The following is an 18431-nucleotide window of genomic DNA, read 5'->3' on the forward strand; positions in this document are numbered from 1 at the left end:
AGCTATTTTATGTGTACGTTTTGTTTTTATGTAGTATGACACCCATAAACGGTGAATCCACTCTGAGCAAAAATCAAACCTTAGAGCTTCTGAAAAAAACAGGTGATCAAGGAGCAAGATTCTGTGGCATTAAAGTCATATTAGTAAATCTTCCAAGAATGTTAAACTCCTTCTTCGCTTTGAGAACCGACATGCAAACCAAGAATTACGAGATTAGAACTATTCTGAAAACAAACTAGTGCAAGTTTTTAAATGTCGCTTGCACAGAAAAGAGTGCTTTATTACCTGCATTTGCTAATTTTAAGTGAGTGTGTTCGAATGAATTCGGGAAAGCCCGATTGCACTGAACTGGACTGAAGACTCAGCTAAAACTGACTGAGAGCAGATGAACTTTCTTATTAAGGTGAGGTTAATCGGCAAATATTTTGATAATTGCAAAAATTCGCCAAATTATTAAATATAGTTTCCGTCGGTCTGTTAGATGTACATAATTTTTACGTTTCATGAGTAAAATTTTCCTGTCTTATAATACGCCACGACAATAACACATGTACATTAAAATAAACATTAACATAATTAATTCATCTTTAACAATGTATAAATAATATGTCTCTTGGTATTAAAAATCTTTAATATAATATATCTATTCGAATTAAAAACCTTTCCTAGATTTTACTTTCGGTGTTACACACATTTATTTTAGTTTAAGGAAATATGTTTTCCCAAACTATCCATTCTTTAATAAGCGATAAATAAAAAGTCTCGAATAATGATAAATAAAACAGCAACGAATTAAAAATATTTCTTTAATAGAAATGTTCTTATAAAATTTTAAAATCATAAGTATGTCATGCGCAAATTTTTAAATGCAAGTATAAGTTAATAATATGGAAAATAAGCTAAATGTGTTTATCTTTTCCGCAGCGGCGGATCCAGCTCAACCTTATTTTCAAAATATGCCTGAATCAGTGCGACTTGATCGAAGAGATGCAGATTTTGTTGACGTGATCCACACCGATATATCATCTCTGAAATTCCTGGGTATCATTTTACTTTTTTTGACTTAACTGGAACATTTTCCAACTTTTCTTCAATATGTATGTTTTCTTCAATGTGTGTGTATCTATTAATTTCTGTAACTATTTTAACGGCATACTGTCAGTATAGTTAATAAGTATAATTACTGTAAAAGTTATGAATATAAATTCTTTTTTTTTTAACTACTCACAACTCAAAGCTTCGGGATGCTATTACGTTTAATTCTTCAGTATGTTTCGATTTCTTTATTATTGAAAGTTTATTTACGATAAACTATTAACAATTAAAAAATTAATTACAAAAGCTAGTACTAAAAGTTTCTGTGCCATATTAAAATTTACAGCTTTAAAATTAGTGTTAAAGTTTTAGTATTTAAATATTCAAGAGATTAATCAGCATTATTTCTTATTAAACTAGTCCATTTATACAAAATTAATTATATTTAATGCATTCTATAGTACAAATCAGTAATGATCTGTATTATGGAAATGAGTTGCTTATATTCACTTAAAAAAAGATTTAGAAAAACATTAGTCATGTGTAGACCTATATCTATGCATACTTGAATGAAAACAAAAACTGGGAGGAACATTGAACTGAGTTCCTTAAGCAGCCCATTGCCTATTTGCCGGGTATTGTTAACATAATTTTACTTTTCGACACTTGTATTTTAGCTTCTAATGCTGATATATAATGACGAAAATAACCTTACAGACAAAAAATTATATTCGCACTACAACGCCTTAAACATACCAGAAGATGTAAGTTCTTGGTTTCCAGGATTATTGATAAAAACCACCCGCAACTTTATTGCTCGGCTGATGCTGTTTTCAGCGACTTTATTGCGCGGCCGCTGGTGTATGCTGAGTATATCAAAGTCGCCATAAACGCCATCTGCCGAGGCGCGAAAGTATCTACATTCCGTGCAGATTTATCTGGTGGAATGATGCCCCTCCTGATAACACCTTTGTGAGGGGCACAACCTGAAAAGTGTGGCCTTGGATGTATCTCTTCGTTTACCAAGAAATAATGGTCAATTTCGGATATTGTAGAAGTATCCTCTGTGTAAGATTTCTAAACATTTTTACTTGACCAGCGTCCAATGTCACTGAAGCTCCTTTCAATGATAAAAGTGTTGGGGTCAGCGTCAAAAATATTAATGCACTAGTCAAAAAAGTTCAAAACCCTATTTTATTTTCAATTAAAATGATATAATGAGTATTTAATATTATTTTAATGTAATGGGACGTATTACAAAGTGAAGAAAAATGTAAAAAGGTTAAGTTTTCTTTATTTCCACTTGAAACAGAAAAACAAATAAATATATCGGTTCCACTTGGACGCATCCAGAAATATTCATACACTAGATTCAAAACAATGAATTACGCATAATTTCTTCCAGAGCGCTTCGAATCGTTATCGTACTGAAATACAAACTAACTTCCCAGGCGCAATTTTTTTTTTAGCACTTTGCTTCAGATTTCTTTTAAGTATGTATGTCTATGAAAGAATCCATTTTTGCCTTCTATAAATCTTAATGACTCCATAAACAGACGTACGTTACCCTAACAAGTATACTGCCGCCATCATGTTTTACACAGGCCCACCAGCGGCCGAGCGGTAAAGTCGCTGAACACTGGTAGTTCAATCCCGTGAACGGGCTGGCTGCATGGGCGTTTTCGTGGCTTTTTCCGTGTGTAACGTGTATACGAGCCAGTTTCCCTTAGTAAGTCCTTCATGAAGGCATCCCTGCACTACCCTGCCATTAAAATTGCCAGCTATGATCCTAACGACCTCACCAATATTAACCACCCCTCTTTCCATTTTTAACCCCTGGATTATGTAACCCACTAGCTAATCTCTGCTTTTGTTTACATTGTGCTCATTGCCTTATTTATTGCATTTTTTGTGTTTGTATCCTTATGCTTTTATCCCATTCCCCACTGCTTATGTAATTGTATATAATCACTCTTATAACCTTCTGATGCATTCCTTATTATCTTACTACCTATGGATTCGAGATGCCATTACTCTCACTAACTTCTTGTAATATGCTACTAACTGTTGCTTTACAGGCAATCACCAGCTCGACAGCCCTGTGCCCCCAGACTCTACTCATGCACTTTCCATTTATTACATTTGCTCACGCTTGAAGTCATTAACTTAGTGACAATGAATTCTTTAAATCCCAAAAATATTAATGAAAAAATTAATTAATTATATATTCTTTATCAGGTTACTCTCTATTACCTATCGTAATTTTAATTATTATATTCTACACGGAGTAAGGCTTTTAGCCTAGGTACCCAGGTGTCTCGATGCACCTTTCCACTGGAGTGCAATCCCTTTCCTTAGATAGGCCTCAAAGCTTTACCGTAATCACATAACCCAAACCATATTTTACTGTAGCTCGTAAATTTTCCTATGAAGTACTGTTCGCTTACGCCATTTTTTTAAATTTCCATTAAATCCAAAAATATTAAATTTAAATTCATCACCGAAAATAAACTTATTCCAAAATTCTAGACGTCATTATTGATATTTGTTTGTAAAATGTAGTATTTTCTTTGCATTGAAAGCAGACATACAGAACTTTTTCCGAGCAGATCGCTCTGGAAAAGCTTGTTTGTTTAATGCTCTTCTGATCATTGAGCCAGAAACTACAATGCTTGATACTTGTTCTAACTCAGCTCTCAGTTTTGGGACTGAAGCATGAGGATTTTGTTTTATTTATTTACTTATTTATTCAAATTAAGACTTTTACATATCGGCGTTGGTTTTTGAGGAAGTGCACTGCGAGGTTTATGTGCAAGAGTTCTGCATACTTTATAATTTGTTATTATATTTTGTATTGTAGCAAAGCTCTTATATAAAATTCTTCCAGTTTCACTGCAGCAATTTCCTTCTTTCACCAACTTAACAGCTAATTTTCTTTTTTCTAATGTCGTTCTCTTATTTTAGCCAAGAGTGTCAAAATAAATCAAAGTAAAATAAAATCACATATAAATATTTTCAAAATAGTTAATTTCGATAGTTTTTTGTTTGTTTTAAAATAGCGGACACTTGCCTATAACGGCATTGGCCCCTAAGGCCAGAAAGTGGTGGCCATTTTATTGTGCAGGCACCTAATAGGCGGCCACCGTTACCTCCTACGAAAAGACAGAAAGTTTTACATCCAATGTTTTCTCCGGGATTCACACCCGGGCCGGGATCTTCGGTATCGCAGTCAAGCTTCTTTAACCATTATACTGTCTGGGTGGCGTTAATTGCAATAGTAAAGTGTAATCACTTGTCATTTCAAGTCCCCCCCCCGGGGATTGACTCTGGCGAACGCCTGAAAAGTACTGGTTAGGATCTGTACCTAGGCAGTCTCAACCACGGGGGGTATATAATTTGACTTCACAGGACTAAAACCCGAGTATTGTACTCAGGTTGGTTCAGGCTTGGCAAGGACCGTACTGGTACTGTCGTGTCTGTTCCTTCGGCTGTGGTAGAGCTATATTGGATATCGCCGATCGAGTCCCCGGGTTTTGACCCCATTCAGTTCTCGTGGCGGCAACTGACAGGGTGGACAGAGCACCTTCTACAATGTGGTTTTGCCGATGGAGTGGTGTCCAGAGGCAAGGTGACAGAGTTTCAAAATAGCAACGTTTTCGTTCTGCCCAATGCTTTGTAAAAGCCGGGCGGGAACTGCGAGGGTTACGCCCGCGAGGATGAGGTCCCACGGACGACGGATATCTCTGTATGGGTCCTCTAGAATATAGACCTGGGTCGCAAATCCTTCGTCTGGTGTGTCTGTCATTTCAAGTTGTTTTTAATGTCCTAAAAGTGGGCGTATGAATAGTTTTGCCACTCACCTGTGTAGAACTTATCACCATAATTTTGCACATTTTATGCAAAAGGTAAATCCTGAAGACTTTCATTTTAGTTTCTTAAATCAAAATATATTCACTATAAGTAAAAATAAAAAATAACCTCATTTTAAATACATCTTCAAAACTAGAAACGACTTTTTTAAAGTTTTTAATACAATATGAATACTTCTGACATTGTGGACGACTTTCCTCACTTTTCAACTACGTAGATTTGGCAGCACTATGTAAAAGTAGTCAATATTTGTTATAAATCACACTTCTGCAGTGTGGCTGTAGCATTTTAAACTCTCTTCGGTATTCGGAACGATTGTTTCTATATAGGTTGTGTGTTGCGTAGCATATGACTTTATTCAGCTCATTTTTGTGAAAATTGGCTATTACTGTTCCGTATTTGTTAAATTTGCAAGTATAAGGATTTATAATATATCTTTTTAGAATGAATAACATTTAAGTTTAAAGATAATGTGCAATTCATTACAATAAAGATTAATTATAATTTTGGGAATTACAGTATTTTGCAAGAAAATAGATATTTTCTAATTGTCAGATTTAAAGTTTCCTTCAATTTAGCTTCAACTAATAGTACTGGAAAATTCTTTCTGGTATATCTGCACAAAATCCAGCCTGAGATAAAAAAAAAATTTAATTTCGGCTAGTTATAGCCGCACTTCATCTTTCAGTTATCTTTCCTATAGCAGGTAATCCTCGCCAAAGTGACACATACAAAAAAAAATATTTGTTTCTTAATAATAGCGACAAGTTTATTAACATTTGTAGAGACCTTACTTATTTTTTGAAAGCAGGTGAGATGAAAAATGAGCAGTGCCCTCACCGGGACTCGAACCATGGACCTCTAGAATACGCGCCGAACGTGCTGACCACTACAAAACGAAGGCATGCTAAGAAGGCGAGAGAAATACCTTATATACTTCCTCTTTTAAAGGGCGACTGGGAATTAGTGGACCCAATCACCAAATCCTTGTGATGGAGAATCATCATCCACAACCCTTTTAGTTCGGGCGCCACTGTAGAGATATTAGGTTATTTCGAAGCTGGAGATATTACTAATGATCAATGCCCTCACCAGGACTCGAACCACGGACTTCTCGAATGCGCGCCGAGTGTGCTGACCACTACACCATTAAAGCATGCTAAGAAGGCTGGAAAAATGCCTTATACATTATATCGTTGGTGCGGTTAATAAATTGGCGCTTCGGAAGGGATATACCACGTACCTTTGCTACAAATTCACAAGTCTATCACAAGGCTTCTTAATCTTTTTTCAGTCGCGACCCCTTTTTATCACTCAGATTTTTTTCGCGATCCCTGGACCCCATAATATTTACGACAATTTGGTGGAACCCCATAAGCATTGCGCAAATTCGACACACGCGTGAGTGAAACCGTCAATTTTTTCACTTGTACTGTAATATACTTTTGCAGTTTTAAGTCAGTAACTTTAATTTCTAATTTTAAGACATAGAATAATATGAAAATTTTAAAGAAGTAACAGACGAAATGACAGCGTCACGTGCAAAGCAAGTAAAATGAATGTTTATATTATAAAAAGAATGCGTCGAAATGTTTTCGTTTTTTCCTTGTCTATATTGTCTTATCTTTGTCTATTTTCAGATACATTGTGTAAAAATATTTGGTAATTGTAAAATTATTATAATAAGTTAAAGAAATATCAAAACTGCTAAAATTTTTGGCGACACCCTGCTGCAGGTCCCGCGACCCCCAGTTTAAGAAACTCTGTTCTAAACCCTCATTATTCACATCTTTATAACTATTATTATTAATGTCTGTCAATTTTGTAATAAAGCATTGCTCTCACAGTCTTTCTTTACCATTTAAGAAGTTTAATATCACCCATAACGTCACCTTGGAACGACAATGCAAATGCACAAGTAAGGAAGCAAAATTCTAAACTGTATGAGTAAAGGAAAATAAAACCACCCTTGCCTCTAATTCGAGATAACAGGAGCGTAAATGTTCAAAATTCCGCATCTGTCAAATTTCGTCACCAAATTGTTGCGTTTATACACACATTATATTTCGTTTTCAACGTATAACGGTTTAAAGCATAAATAAATTTTTCTTACTTAAGCATTCTGTAGCCAGATTCCAAAGTTCAATGAAACTCCGGTGAGTAAAAAAAAAAAATTATGACTCGGCAATACTAACATAAAGCAGAATCAGAAATGCGGCGGCCAACGCTGCTGACGCGTTTAATAGAAGCCTAATTGTTTCCACTGCGAAAATATTGGCATTAAAGGGACACCCGTAATAAATGAAACGGTTATTCGTTTTTTGTGTTTATTACAATGCAAATTTACCTAAGCGCAAGAAAGAACGTATAAGGTATTTTCTCCTTCCTTCCAAAACGCTTTCGTGGTGTAACGGTAGCACACTCGGCGCGTATTCGAGTGGTCCAAGTTCGAGTCCCGGAGAGCACACTACACACTTTTCATATCTTCTGGTTCGAAAATAACCTAATGTCTCTACAGTGGCGCCCGATCTAAAAATAAAAGTTGTGGATGATGATTCTTCACCACCAGAATTTGGCGACTGGGTCCCCTAATCCCCAGTCGCCCTTTAGAAGGGGAGTATGTAAAGTATTTTCTCTCTCCTATCTTCAAGCCTTCGTGGTGTAACGTTAGCACACTTCACGCGTATTCCAGAGGCCCAGGTTCGAGTATCGGGGAGTGCATTGCGCGTTTTTCACTTATCAAGTTTCAAAAATTCTTAGTCCCTGGAGAAGCCTCGGCTCAGGCAACTTGTGCATTGCTAGTAGATGCCCGCGCGCGAAGCGCTACCCTGATCGAAAAATAGCCGATTTTCGATTACGTAGAGTTTCGAAAAATGTGCATGGCATAACAATTAGATGAAATAGGCAAAATAGATGCAGAGATCTGACAGTATGTCATGGTAGAACAACGTAAACGAGACCGAGATGAGACTAGACACTACGGCTGTAGCTGAAACGACGTAGCGGCAAAGATAAAGTGAATAGGCAGTGCGGAGTTTAAAAAGAAACACCAGTGATCGCAGAAGAGTCCAAGAGTCCATATGTGTGACACAGTTAGATATGATATTGATATAAATGGCAGCATGACGACAACAATACATAGCAAAAGGTAATTAAATTATATACATGAGAACAAATGAAAGAAGGGGTATGGTATATATGCAGAGAATAAAACACACATACATGAGATCAAACATACATGTAGCAATTACAAAAACATGGAATAACAGGTTGTTAAGAAAGGTTTTTTTGGGGGGGTGTATTTAGTTTAAATGTCTCAAAACAGCAAGTGGTCTTTTTCTGTACTCCCCCCCTTATTTTGAAATTATAATTAAGCATAGGTATAGTGGGATTAGATACCATGGGAATGTTTTTAAAGAATCCGTGGGCCAGGTTGGCCATGTGTTCATGAATATAGGGTATGTTGAATTCGCGGTGGATTGCCGAGTTCCTTATGAACCACGAACAATCCGCCAGAAACCTCTGACACTCATTGATCAACAACTTAATAAAGTCACACGTGACCTTTTTTATATCCAGTAAACTCTAGTTCGAGAACTTAACGATTACCTTGTAAAAATGTGTTTATAGCCGTTATTTTCATTGCTTACAAAATCACTTTCAATGAAATAGCATCTCGCCTTGAAAAATTTCTGTAAGAAATTTTTTGAAATTCATATTTTTTCTGAATTTTTTTTCTAAAATTTTATTTTTCTGAAATTTTTTCTGATTTTTTTTATTTTTTGAAATTTAATTCATATTAAATATTCGCTCATAATCTGCTGTACTATATCCATCTACGTTTTGAACTGCTTTTTACGGAAATTTTTATCAAAAGTATATTTTTAATTTAATGTTGAAGTAAATTATGCAAATTCCTGTAACTGAGTATAAACACATTTTTGCAAAAATTAAAAATGCTTAGTGGAATATCGTAGAGGGAATTGCTTTTCCAGATAAAATTCGATAGATTCTTTGTCTGTGTAAACACCGTCTTGTCCTTTTGTCATTTGTTGTTAGAAAGATACTGTGATGGCTGATTTTGAAAGAAGGTCTTTCAACTCAGAACATTCAGAGTTTATGAAAATATGATATGATATGATTTCTCCTATCTAGAAACGCAAAATGATAACAACAACTACAGAGTTATGTAATGTAATTTACAAACACTTTTTCTAAAATATAGTATGCTCATTTTTATTACTTTAATACATAGTAACCGGAATGTATAACAATTATATGTATTACTAAATGAAGATTTAAAATCTTAAGAAATGTGTTCGTTGTTAAGTAGCACATTGTGTTAAACAACAACTATAATTTGCAAAGTCGTACGGTTATACGCCACTTTAAATTGCCAAACTACTAGAACTGTAAAGAAAGTCAGATGACTTATCGTCCCATCTTACCTTCTGACTTGCAGTAATCACAAACTCCAATTAAAAGCTTAAAATAAAGCCAATTTATTAGCACGCCACCCTGACGACTGCACAAACGTGAGAAAAGTATAACAAAACTAAATCAGTGCACCTTGAAGAAAATGGAAATATGAAATTCAAATTAAAATATGAAATACAATTAACACCGAAAGCTCTCTCCCTCAAACTCAAAAACTCTGCGCTTACATACTTTTACTAATTTGCATCCTGGTGGGAGGTGACAACAACAGAAATCATAATAAAGCCACAGTAATAAGATAACTAGTTTAATTAACCTGAAATTCTTAAAAGGTAAGTCAAAGATTTTATATCACATCGAATGACAACACTCTGGGAAATAGCTATTTGCTAATCCACGTGGTCTCGTGTAATGGCAACATCTGATATCCTCTGAATAATAAATGATGCGGTGGCGTAAATAGTCACTAACATCTACTTGAATGTGAGGAATCAGCTATAGTTTTTTAAGCAGTTCTAACAGTCCGGTTTGAAAGACATTTAGTTTTATTTGAAGGTGTGGTGTGCAAGATCGTGTTGTGTAGCAAATTCACTCAATTAATTAATTTATGACTTATTAAAAATTAATGTATTTATATTATAAGTTATGCTACACAGCGTGTATTTTATTTAATCTGTGTGTGAGCTTGTTTAATTTTAATTGGAGTTTTTGATACTTAAGTTTCGTACGTTCTTTTCACTCGTTACTCTGTGAACGCGCTAAAACACGCAAGGGAATGGATGTTTTCTACGTAATAATCTTGATTTTATATTACATAACTTACGTAACTCTCTTGCCTAAACTGATAAGGGATTTCCGGTGGGCTGAGATAGGTTGCCAGCTCGGCCTTCGCAGCCGTTTTAGATTTGGCTATGCTTAAATTTGTGTATAGTTTAATGCCTTGGGAAAAGGAGAAATTTTACAGAGCGTAAGGCGGTGGTTGAAAAAACTGTTTTTTTCACAATTTCTAGCGCTTGTTGGCCAAGGTGGTAGTCTCGTCATATCTAATAGGGGGACCGGAAATTAACGTCGCTTTCTTACATTAAATTCACACGAATAAATTTTTAACACATTTTTATTTTTAATCAATAATGTAATCACCCTCGCTATCAACAACCTTTTTGCCATCTAGTGTGCAGACTTTTAATCCCCGAACCGATATAAATCAATTGGTTTTTGAGTAAAATATCTCAAGATAACATTTTGGACACCATCCAAATTTTCAAATTTTTTGTCACTAAGAAAATGTTGTAGGGATCGGAATAAATGGAAATCCGAGGGTGCGATATCGGGCGAATATGGTGGATGAGGCAGTACCTCCCACCCCAATTCATTATATTTTTCCAGTGTTCGTCTTGCACAGTGCGGTCTTGCATTGTCGTATTGCAGAATGACGCCTTTTCCGTTCACAATCGCCAGATATTTTTCGATTAAAGATTGGTTCACTAGATCCAATTGTTCACAATAAAGGTCTACATTAACAGTTTTTCCAGGTTTTAGCAATTCAAAATGAACAATTCCGCGAATACTCCACCAAACACACAGAAGCGCCCTTTTGGGATGTAAACCTTTTGTAACCCCTATTAAAACTGCCTTTTGCGTTTTGGATTATCATATAGGACCCATTTCTCGTCTCCAGTAATCAAATGATCAAAACACGGTTCTGTATGGTGCCGTTGAAGCAATACTTTGCATGTGATGGATCTGTTCCCTTTTTTCTCTTCGGACAGATTATGGGGGGATTCAAACACCTGCTTTGCTTATTTTTCCATTCTGCTTTAAATGTTCTTGGATGGTCAGCCAAGGTTGGTTAAGAGTGTTTGACATGGATTTGCTTCCACTTCTGCCCTTAGCATGTTGTTGCCGACATGCGCAGAAACGATATTTATTATTGAAATACCCTTATTGAAAGAAGTTGCAGGTGGAGATTCCGTTCTCTTGGTTCTCTCCATTTTGCTCGCTCCATTTCGCATTTTCACGGTGGTTGCCTTTCTCCGTTAGGATTTTGTCACCTCAGCTCGGCGAGAAGAGGCATTAGCTTAAGCCCGAGAACAGGATTTTCCGGCTTAGTCATGTTTGAAGGAAGTTTGTAGCTAATCGTTTACGGAGGAAGAGACTGTACAATATTAGATTCGTCGAAAACAAAAAATAAAAAATAAAAAAAAGGAAACATCTCCAGAAATTATTTTTGCTTCTTTCTACTAAATTCACCTGTTGTCTTCACAAAGGGTTCGTCTCCACATTGGACATTTTGCCACGTTGCTTAGTTAATTTGATAAGTTTAAGAGTATAGTTGTTCTACTCGGTACCTCTGGTGATTTTCTTTGCAATGAAATGACGTTAATGAAATTTTAAGTTAACTAAAGGAAAATAAAACCTTGTTAATATTCTTAAAACTAGTTAATGCTCCGAGACTGAGAATTTATATTCCGTACATGCTACGAAGTTAAAAATTCACTGGAAGAAATAAATTAGTGCAATAGTTGCAAATTAACTAACGACTGCTTGTAGGTTATAAGTTGAGTGTGGATGATCCTTCTAAAGATTTTGTTAATGTTGTGTATTTGTTTTTATTTTTAAATGTGCAATACGTTGGATAAATATTTTGTTCTGCAAAACCTTTTATAAATACCCTCAATGAAGTAAATTTGATTAAGTAGCGTAATAGTGAGTTCGAAGATAATATTAAACTAAATACGGCTATAATTTGCAATTAATTGTTTCATATATACATTTTTTTTTAATTTCTCCCGGGATGAAATGTTTTATTATAGAATATTTTAAATATTTCAAATGTTTTGGATGAACTCGAATTGATAAATAAATGTCATGCGTTTCTTTGGATAACAGTTGTATGGTTTAATTATTACTCATGATCATCACCAGTTATCAACACGAGGTTATTTCGGTTTACTTTAACACAACGCAATACCACAGTTTGGTCAGATTTTTAGGAAAAATCAATTCGTTGTGGTGTCTTCTTAAAAATACCATAACAATCGTAAAAATAAACAGAGCACGGAAGAGTTTTGATTTTTAATGTGCTTAGAATGCTGTCATTCGAGGTCATATATATCTATAGTCTAGTCTGTTATTTTAGAATAGGCCCTTCAATGTCTATTCTAAAATAACAGACTATAGGTATATATTTTCTTTCTCAAATCGTGCCTCATAACCATGATAACAACTGCTGCGGAAAACGGTCGAATACTTTAATTTGCTAAGATTTTCTAATCCCCTCTTAGCGGTGATAACGATACACATTACTATCGCAAATGAGAAAAGAGTAACTACGACTTAGCTGCGACTATTTTAAAGTAACAGTTTGTAATAAGAGTGATGGTACTCCGATCATCGTCATACTACGTTGCATTTGTCGCTTCAGAATGGTCATCGAATTTCGCACTGTTTGAAATGTTATTTCTTTTGAAGACTTAAGATAACAGATATGTAAGATATGTAATATATTAGTGCATGAATATGAAACTTACAATAAATATGTGTGCAAACTGGGAGTGAGAAACAAACTGTAAGCCAGTAAGTATTTTGACTGCCATTCATAGTGCGTTTTATCATAATGTTTACTTTATTAAATAAACATTATGATAAAGCATGTTAATAAGTAAGAAGTATAAAAAGAATATTTAATCTTGTGAAAATCTGTTAAACGTGCAGTTGAACCTTAGTCTGACATTTTGCAAGGAACAGAAGAAAAAATGAACTTAGAATGTGGGAAAATGATTAAACCGGGAAATGTTGTAAATAAGTGACATTTTGTAATATATTGCTAATAAATATAATTTATTACTTTAAAACAATACGCTACATTCAAAACCTGTCTCTTAACAAGAATTTGTACTGTCAGTTGCTTCTTAGCTGTGTTTATTTTAATTTTTTTTTTCAATAGGAAATACGACTTTTCAAGACTTAAAATATTTTCATTGTCTTGTCATTCCCATTTTACATGCCTAAAAAACGTTTTACCTCTCTGCGTAGATGCATCGCAGGGATCAGCTTAATCAGAACTGTATTTCTGAGGTGCTGGATTTATAGATTAAAAAGAAGAAAAAGCCAGTAATTCATACGTACTTTTATGTAGTCTTCCCCATGAAAAAACAATCCATGCAAGAAATGTTGCTCCGGGAGCTTGCGTATGATTCATGAGAGTAAACGACTATTCGGTGAATCATGGATGTTTTATAATTCTATACAAGTAAAGTTCTAAATAACGTTACTCATATAGAGAGCTTCGTTTTGAAAGCAGATACGGTGAAAGATATAAATGGAAAAACAAACGTTGGAAGAATGATAGATGGAGTTTCTAGTGCAGGGGTTGCCAACCTTTTTCAGAAGACTGCCATTATCTGAAAAAACTGTTATGCGTGCCATTTCCAACTCTTCCAACAAATTAAAAAATATAAAAAAGTTGAAAAAAATTTACTTTTAGGCTTATTATGGGATTTTTTACGCAAATAGCACACTTTTTATGCAAGTCTGTGCAGTGTACATTTAAAAATAGTATAATAAATAAAACAAACTTACAGGATTACAATAGGATTTTATTTTTAATAAGTATTAAAGCTCCAGTCAGTTAGGTTATATGTGAAATAAAAATGAATAATTTGAAACATTTAATTCAAAATAACTATTAAATAGTCAGTACTTAATGTGGTTTCTGAATATGTATTTTTTCCAAGTCATCTGTACTAGGATTAGTTCTCAAAGATGTTAGCAAAATTAGGTGTTTTAGGTGCATATGAGTTAATCTTGAACGATATTTTGATGTTATTACGTTCATGATGGAAAGAAAGCATTTGTTCACACAACATATGTTGATCCAAACCTACAACAGTATCTGACAGCCAAATCGTGTAAATTAGGAAAACTGCTTGTTGGTACAAATTTCCGTAATTCAATATAATTTGGATCATTCGCAGTTGAAATAAGATCCTTATATTTGCTTTTCAATATAATATGCTGTCATGTAGGTCAATAATTTCGATTTGGATTTCAGTTGGGTAACAATTAACATCTTGCAGAGAAACTTAATTATTATTATATTTATCCTTACGTGTTTATGTCTGTATCTATCGACGGAGTTGATACATATTATATTATTATTATTATTCAATAAGTTCTTCGTGTGCCACTGTTAAAACTCCGCCATGCCACACCGAGGCATGCGTGCCGCGGGTTGCCCACCCCTGTTCTAGTGTATAAAATTTATTAGTATTACACAATGTGCAATATTATAGATGTATCGTAAGAGCTATCTTTTTTAATTTTGTTTCTCAGAATGTAGTTGCAGAGAAAAGCGGCAATAAGTTGTTCGACCAACTTTTCTCGAAGCTATAAAATAGACAGCCGGGGAGAAAATCCAGTGATAATTATGTCACTAATCAGTTTTATCATTTCTTTATCTGGAGGCATAATTAGCCTTTTTATGCCTTGGAACACAGCTGGCTACAGTTCTTTGCGCCTTTTTACGTATTTTAGTTTCGAAACTTACCCACTTTCACCCAAAATTAGAAACCATATTTTCTATTAAAAATCACTGAGATCTCCTTGAATGCATTTTTTAAACTTTTGTGTCTGAATAGGAAGATCGTACTTCAAGATTATGCTAGTCTATAATTTGCAAGGAAGAGAATGTAAAAATCTCTGAGTGTTACACACTTTTTTCCATTTTTCAGAAAGTTACATTATGATCATACGGCATTAAATATATATATATATATACCACTCATAGTTGTTTTTTTAGATGAAATTCCAAGAAACACCTACATCAATTAAATTAGAGAGAGTTTTTTTGACGTAAGTGTTTTATACCTTCAATATCATGTTTTGCTTTCTTTCTCTAGCCCTGGGGATGTCACAAGCAATCGGTCATGTAGACTTTTATCCAAACAACGGAATGAGTCAACCTGGTTGCGCGACTTCTGTGATTCATTCAATATTTATGGAAGGTCTCTTTGATGGTAAGTGTTCTATTGAATCGAACATTTTTGTTTGCCTTTTTCAGCTTCTTTTTTTTCCGCTACTAGAGAATATTTTGCAATAGTACACAATAGCCATTTATTTCAGATTAGACTGGTATCTGTCTAATCTGAAATAAATCGCTATTGTGTACTATTGACTGGATCTTAACGAGATCATTTTATATTTTTTCTGTTATAGAACGACATGCATCAATTTTCTGTAGAATGATATATGCGTTAATGTTAACTATCAGCTGCCATTAAATTAATTGTGTTCTTACCTCTCATAATACTGTTTAGGTTTTTCAAAATAAGTCCTGTAAATAAAAAGTTTGAATTTTAGTCCTTATAGAATAAAAATTTTCTGCAGTAAGATATATGTACCAACGTAATAATACCTCTAACGAGAAAACATATCCTTATCATCAGCTCATTTCAACAAGAATAAAAATTTTCTGAACATAAAAATTGTATGTCTTAGGTTAGTTATTTCAACGAAACGAAAAGCAAAGTAGAATGAACATTTAAAATTATTTATTACAAATAAAAACATTGTGATAATAGATAAGCATAAAACGTTTAATACTGACGGCTAATAGACACGGTCGGCATGTATCTCTTTCTGTAGAAAACTGTTTTTCTGTAACGTAAGAGATCCGCGGCTTACATATTACGTTTGAGTCATATTTGATAACAAATCCGAATAACTGCATGACAAAATAGGTATAAAAACAGTCATGAGACAAATCACATGTATCACTCACTGCTCTAAAATTTAAGCCACTGTGACTCGACATTTGTTATGCTTTGCATTTTAAAAAATGCGGAAAAAGTAAGACATGCAACTATTGAGATAAGAAAAATATGTCTTGGATGACCTTCAGTATTGTCTGGTTTCGAAACTGAGACGGGCTTACTATTTTTCCGTAAATTTCGACCGGAAGTACTGATGTTATTTTATTTGCATGAAACGCATATGCAGTCTGCTCAGTTTACAACGAAGACATCAAACATATATATTTAATATAAATAAATCCAAATTAGCAAAAAATAAAAAAATTTAGATTTTCATAATACAAAACATCGATATAAATATTTCATCAATCGATACCATTCGATATGAATAATATCTACGAATATTTTTGCGTAGATGAAGTGATCAACAGATGAAGTGGAAATTATCAACTCTCAACTCAAGACTTTATTATTCGAACTGAACAAGTAACCACTTCCATGCACTTGATGAACAGCTGGAACATTCTATAAAATGAAGAAAATTCTACAACAAATGGAACATCAAGGAAAATAATTAACAGGAAGAACATTTAAACAAAAACCAATTTTCAGGTAACTTGCATGATGGGTTTCGCACTCATAACCGCCGGCTTCCGAATCTGACGTTATTCCTACTGAGTGAAGATGTGCTCGGTCGAAAGGAACAATTTTCGCTACATTTCTTACTTCTTCGGAAGAAGCAGCGTCTCGCTACGATCTGGTCTGGTTTCTTGTAACAAGGTTCTTGGAAATGCTAGGTATTTTCCATCCGTCTAGTTTTTTTTTTTTTTTTTTTTTTTTTGGATCAAAATAGGTTTCCAATCTCAATATGTAAATGATGTCTTTTGAACTCCATCGTCTCCTAGCTGACAGGTCGATACCTCTCGTCGTATAGGCTCTTGTCTGCGACTTGCTCTCTAGAGATGAGGAGTTATGAAAGCTATCTAATTTCTTCAGCTCTGGTGATCAGATGTTGCACATAACTATCATCAGGATCTTCATTGCTCGATGGGAAATTAAGGTCGAGAGGAGTCTGGATATTTCTATCAAACGAGAAAGAATGGGCTGAATCCCGTTGTGTCTTGTTTTGATGAATAAAGGCTAAAGTCACAAATGGTAGGATGGTATCCCAATTTCTCTGTCCAACATCTACATACATGGACAACATGTCTGCCAGTGTCTTGAATTTTTCTGTTGAACACTTGCTCTGTGGATGGTAGGCAGTCTGACATAACTTATTGATTTCTTTAACAGCATTGGATAAAAAATTGCGTCCTTAATCACTTATCGTTTCTTTGGGGCACAGTATGTCAGTACAATTTCTTCAATTGTAAATATGGCAATTTCGATGCCCTCAACAGTTGATACTGTCTTTGTGACTGTAAATCTGGCAAGGTAATCTGTGCAAACAATAATTCACAGATTCCCATTTTGGATAACAGGAAAGAGTCTAAGTAGATCTACTCCAATTTTGATAAACAGTATTTCAGTGGGTTTTATTGGATGAAGCTGTTATGGGGGAATTTGCAGTGGTGATTTCAGTCTTTGGCATTCTCGACAGTATAATACATAACATTGTGTGATCCCATATATTCCTGGTCAATAGTATTTTCTTTTTATTTGGTTGTACGTTTTGGCATATCCCAGACCACCGGCGGTAGGAGTACATTGAAAACTTCTTATAACATCGCTGCGAAGTTGTCCTGGTACTGTCAAGAGCCACTGATGTCCATAAGAGCATCGATTCTTTTGTATATAACACCACTTCTTATTTGATAATATTCGTATGCGTCACTTCTCATGAGAGTTATAATTATGGAATTTAATTGTTTATCCATTTTCTGCTCCTTTCCGTAAATTTAGATGCCTTTTCCTAGCAGCTTTGTCTGCGAGGAAAGGGACATTGATGTGCTGCACACGTGTGAATAGCAGTCTTTCAGCTTAGCGGTTCACCTCAGCTGTACAACAAAATGTGTTTTGAGAGCATTTCTGAAAATGCCCAACTAGTAAATGTGTCTTCATTTTTATCTAACCAATATCGCACTGTTTCAGCAAGGTAGAAAGTGACGTTCGCCAGACACATTTGATCATCCCAGTGGTTATGGATGGTGATTCGGTCAAAGTCCTTGAGGCACCTGTTGGTATTTTTTTTTTATTGTCCTGGATTGCTGGTAAATCAGGATCTGAACTTGTGCGGTGTTACTCGGAGCGGAGCTAGCTCCTGCTGTGGACTTCTTCTCAGCTTCCTTCCCATCAACCATCTTCCTTAATCTTCTACTCGAATTCTGTAAAAGATCA

General features: G+C 34.7%; 1 protein-coding gene across 1 annotated transcript in view; it reads left to right on the top strand.

The window, feature by feature from the left end:
• The window catches only part of LOC118184498 (pancreatic lipase-related protein 2-like), a 43206-nt gene that overhangs the window by 13412 nt on the left and 11363 nt on the right, over positions 1-18431 (top strand). Inside the window, exons 5-6 of the mRNA XM_035354175.2 lie at positions 925-1041; positions 15243-15359. Of these exons, the coding sequence (XP_035210066.1) occupies positions 925-1041; positions 15243-15359 (234 nt within the window). The remainder of the gene's footprint in view (positions 1-924; positions 1042-15242; positions 15360-18431) is intronic.

This window comes from Stegodyphus dumicola, chromosome X2 (genome assembly GCF_044657685.1).
Source record: "Stegodyphus dumicola isolate Sdum_Otavi_A_Nest chromosome X2, ASM4465768v1".
NCBI lineage: Eukaryota > Metazoa > Arthropoda > Arachnida > Araneae > Eresidae > Stegodyphus > Stegodyphus dumicola.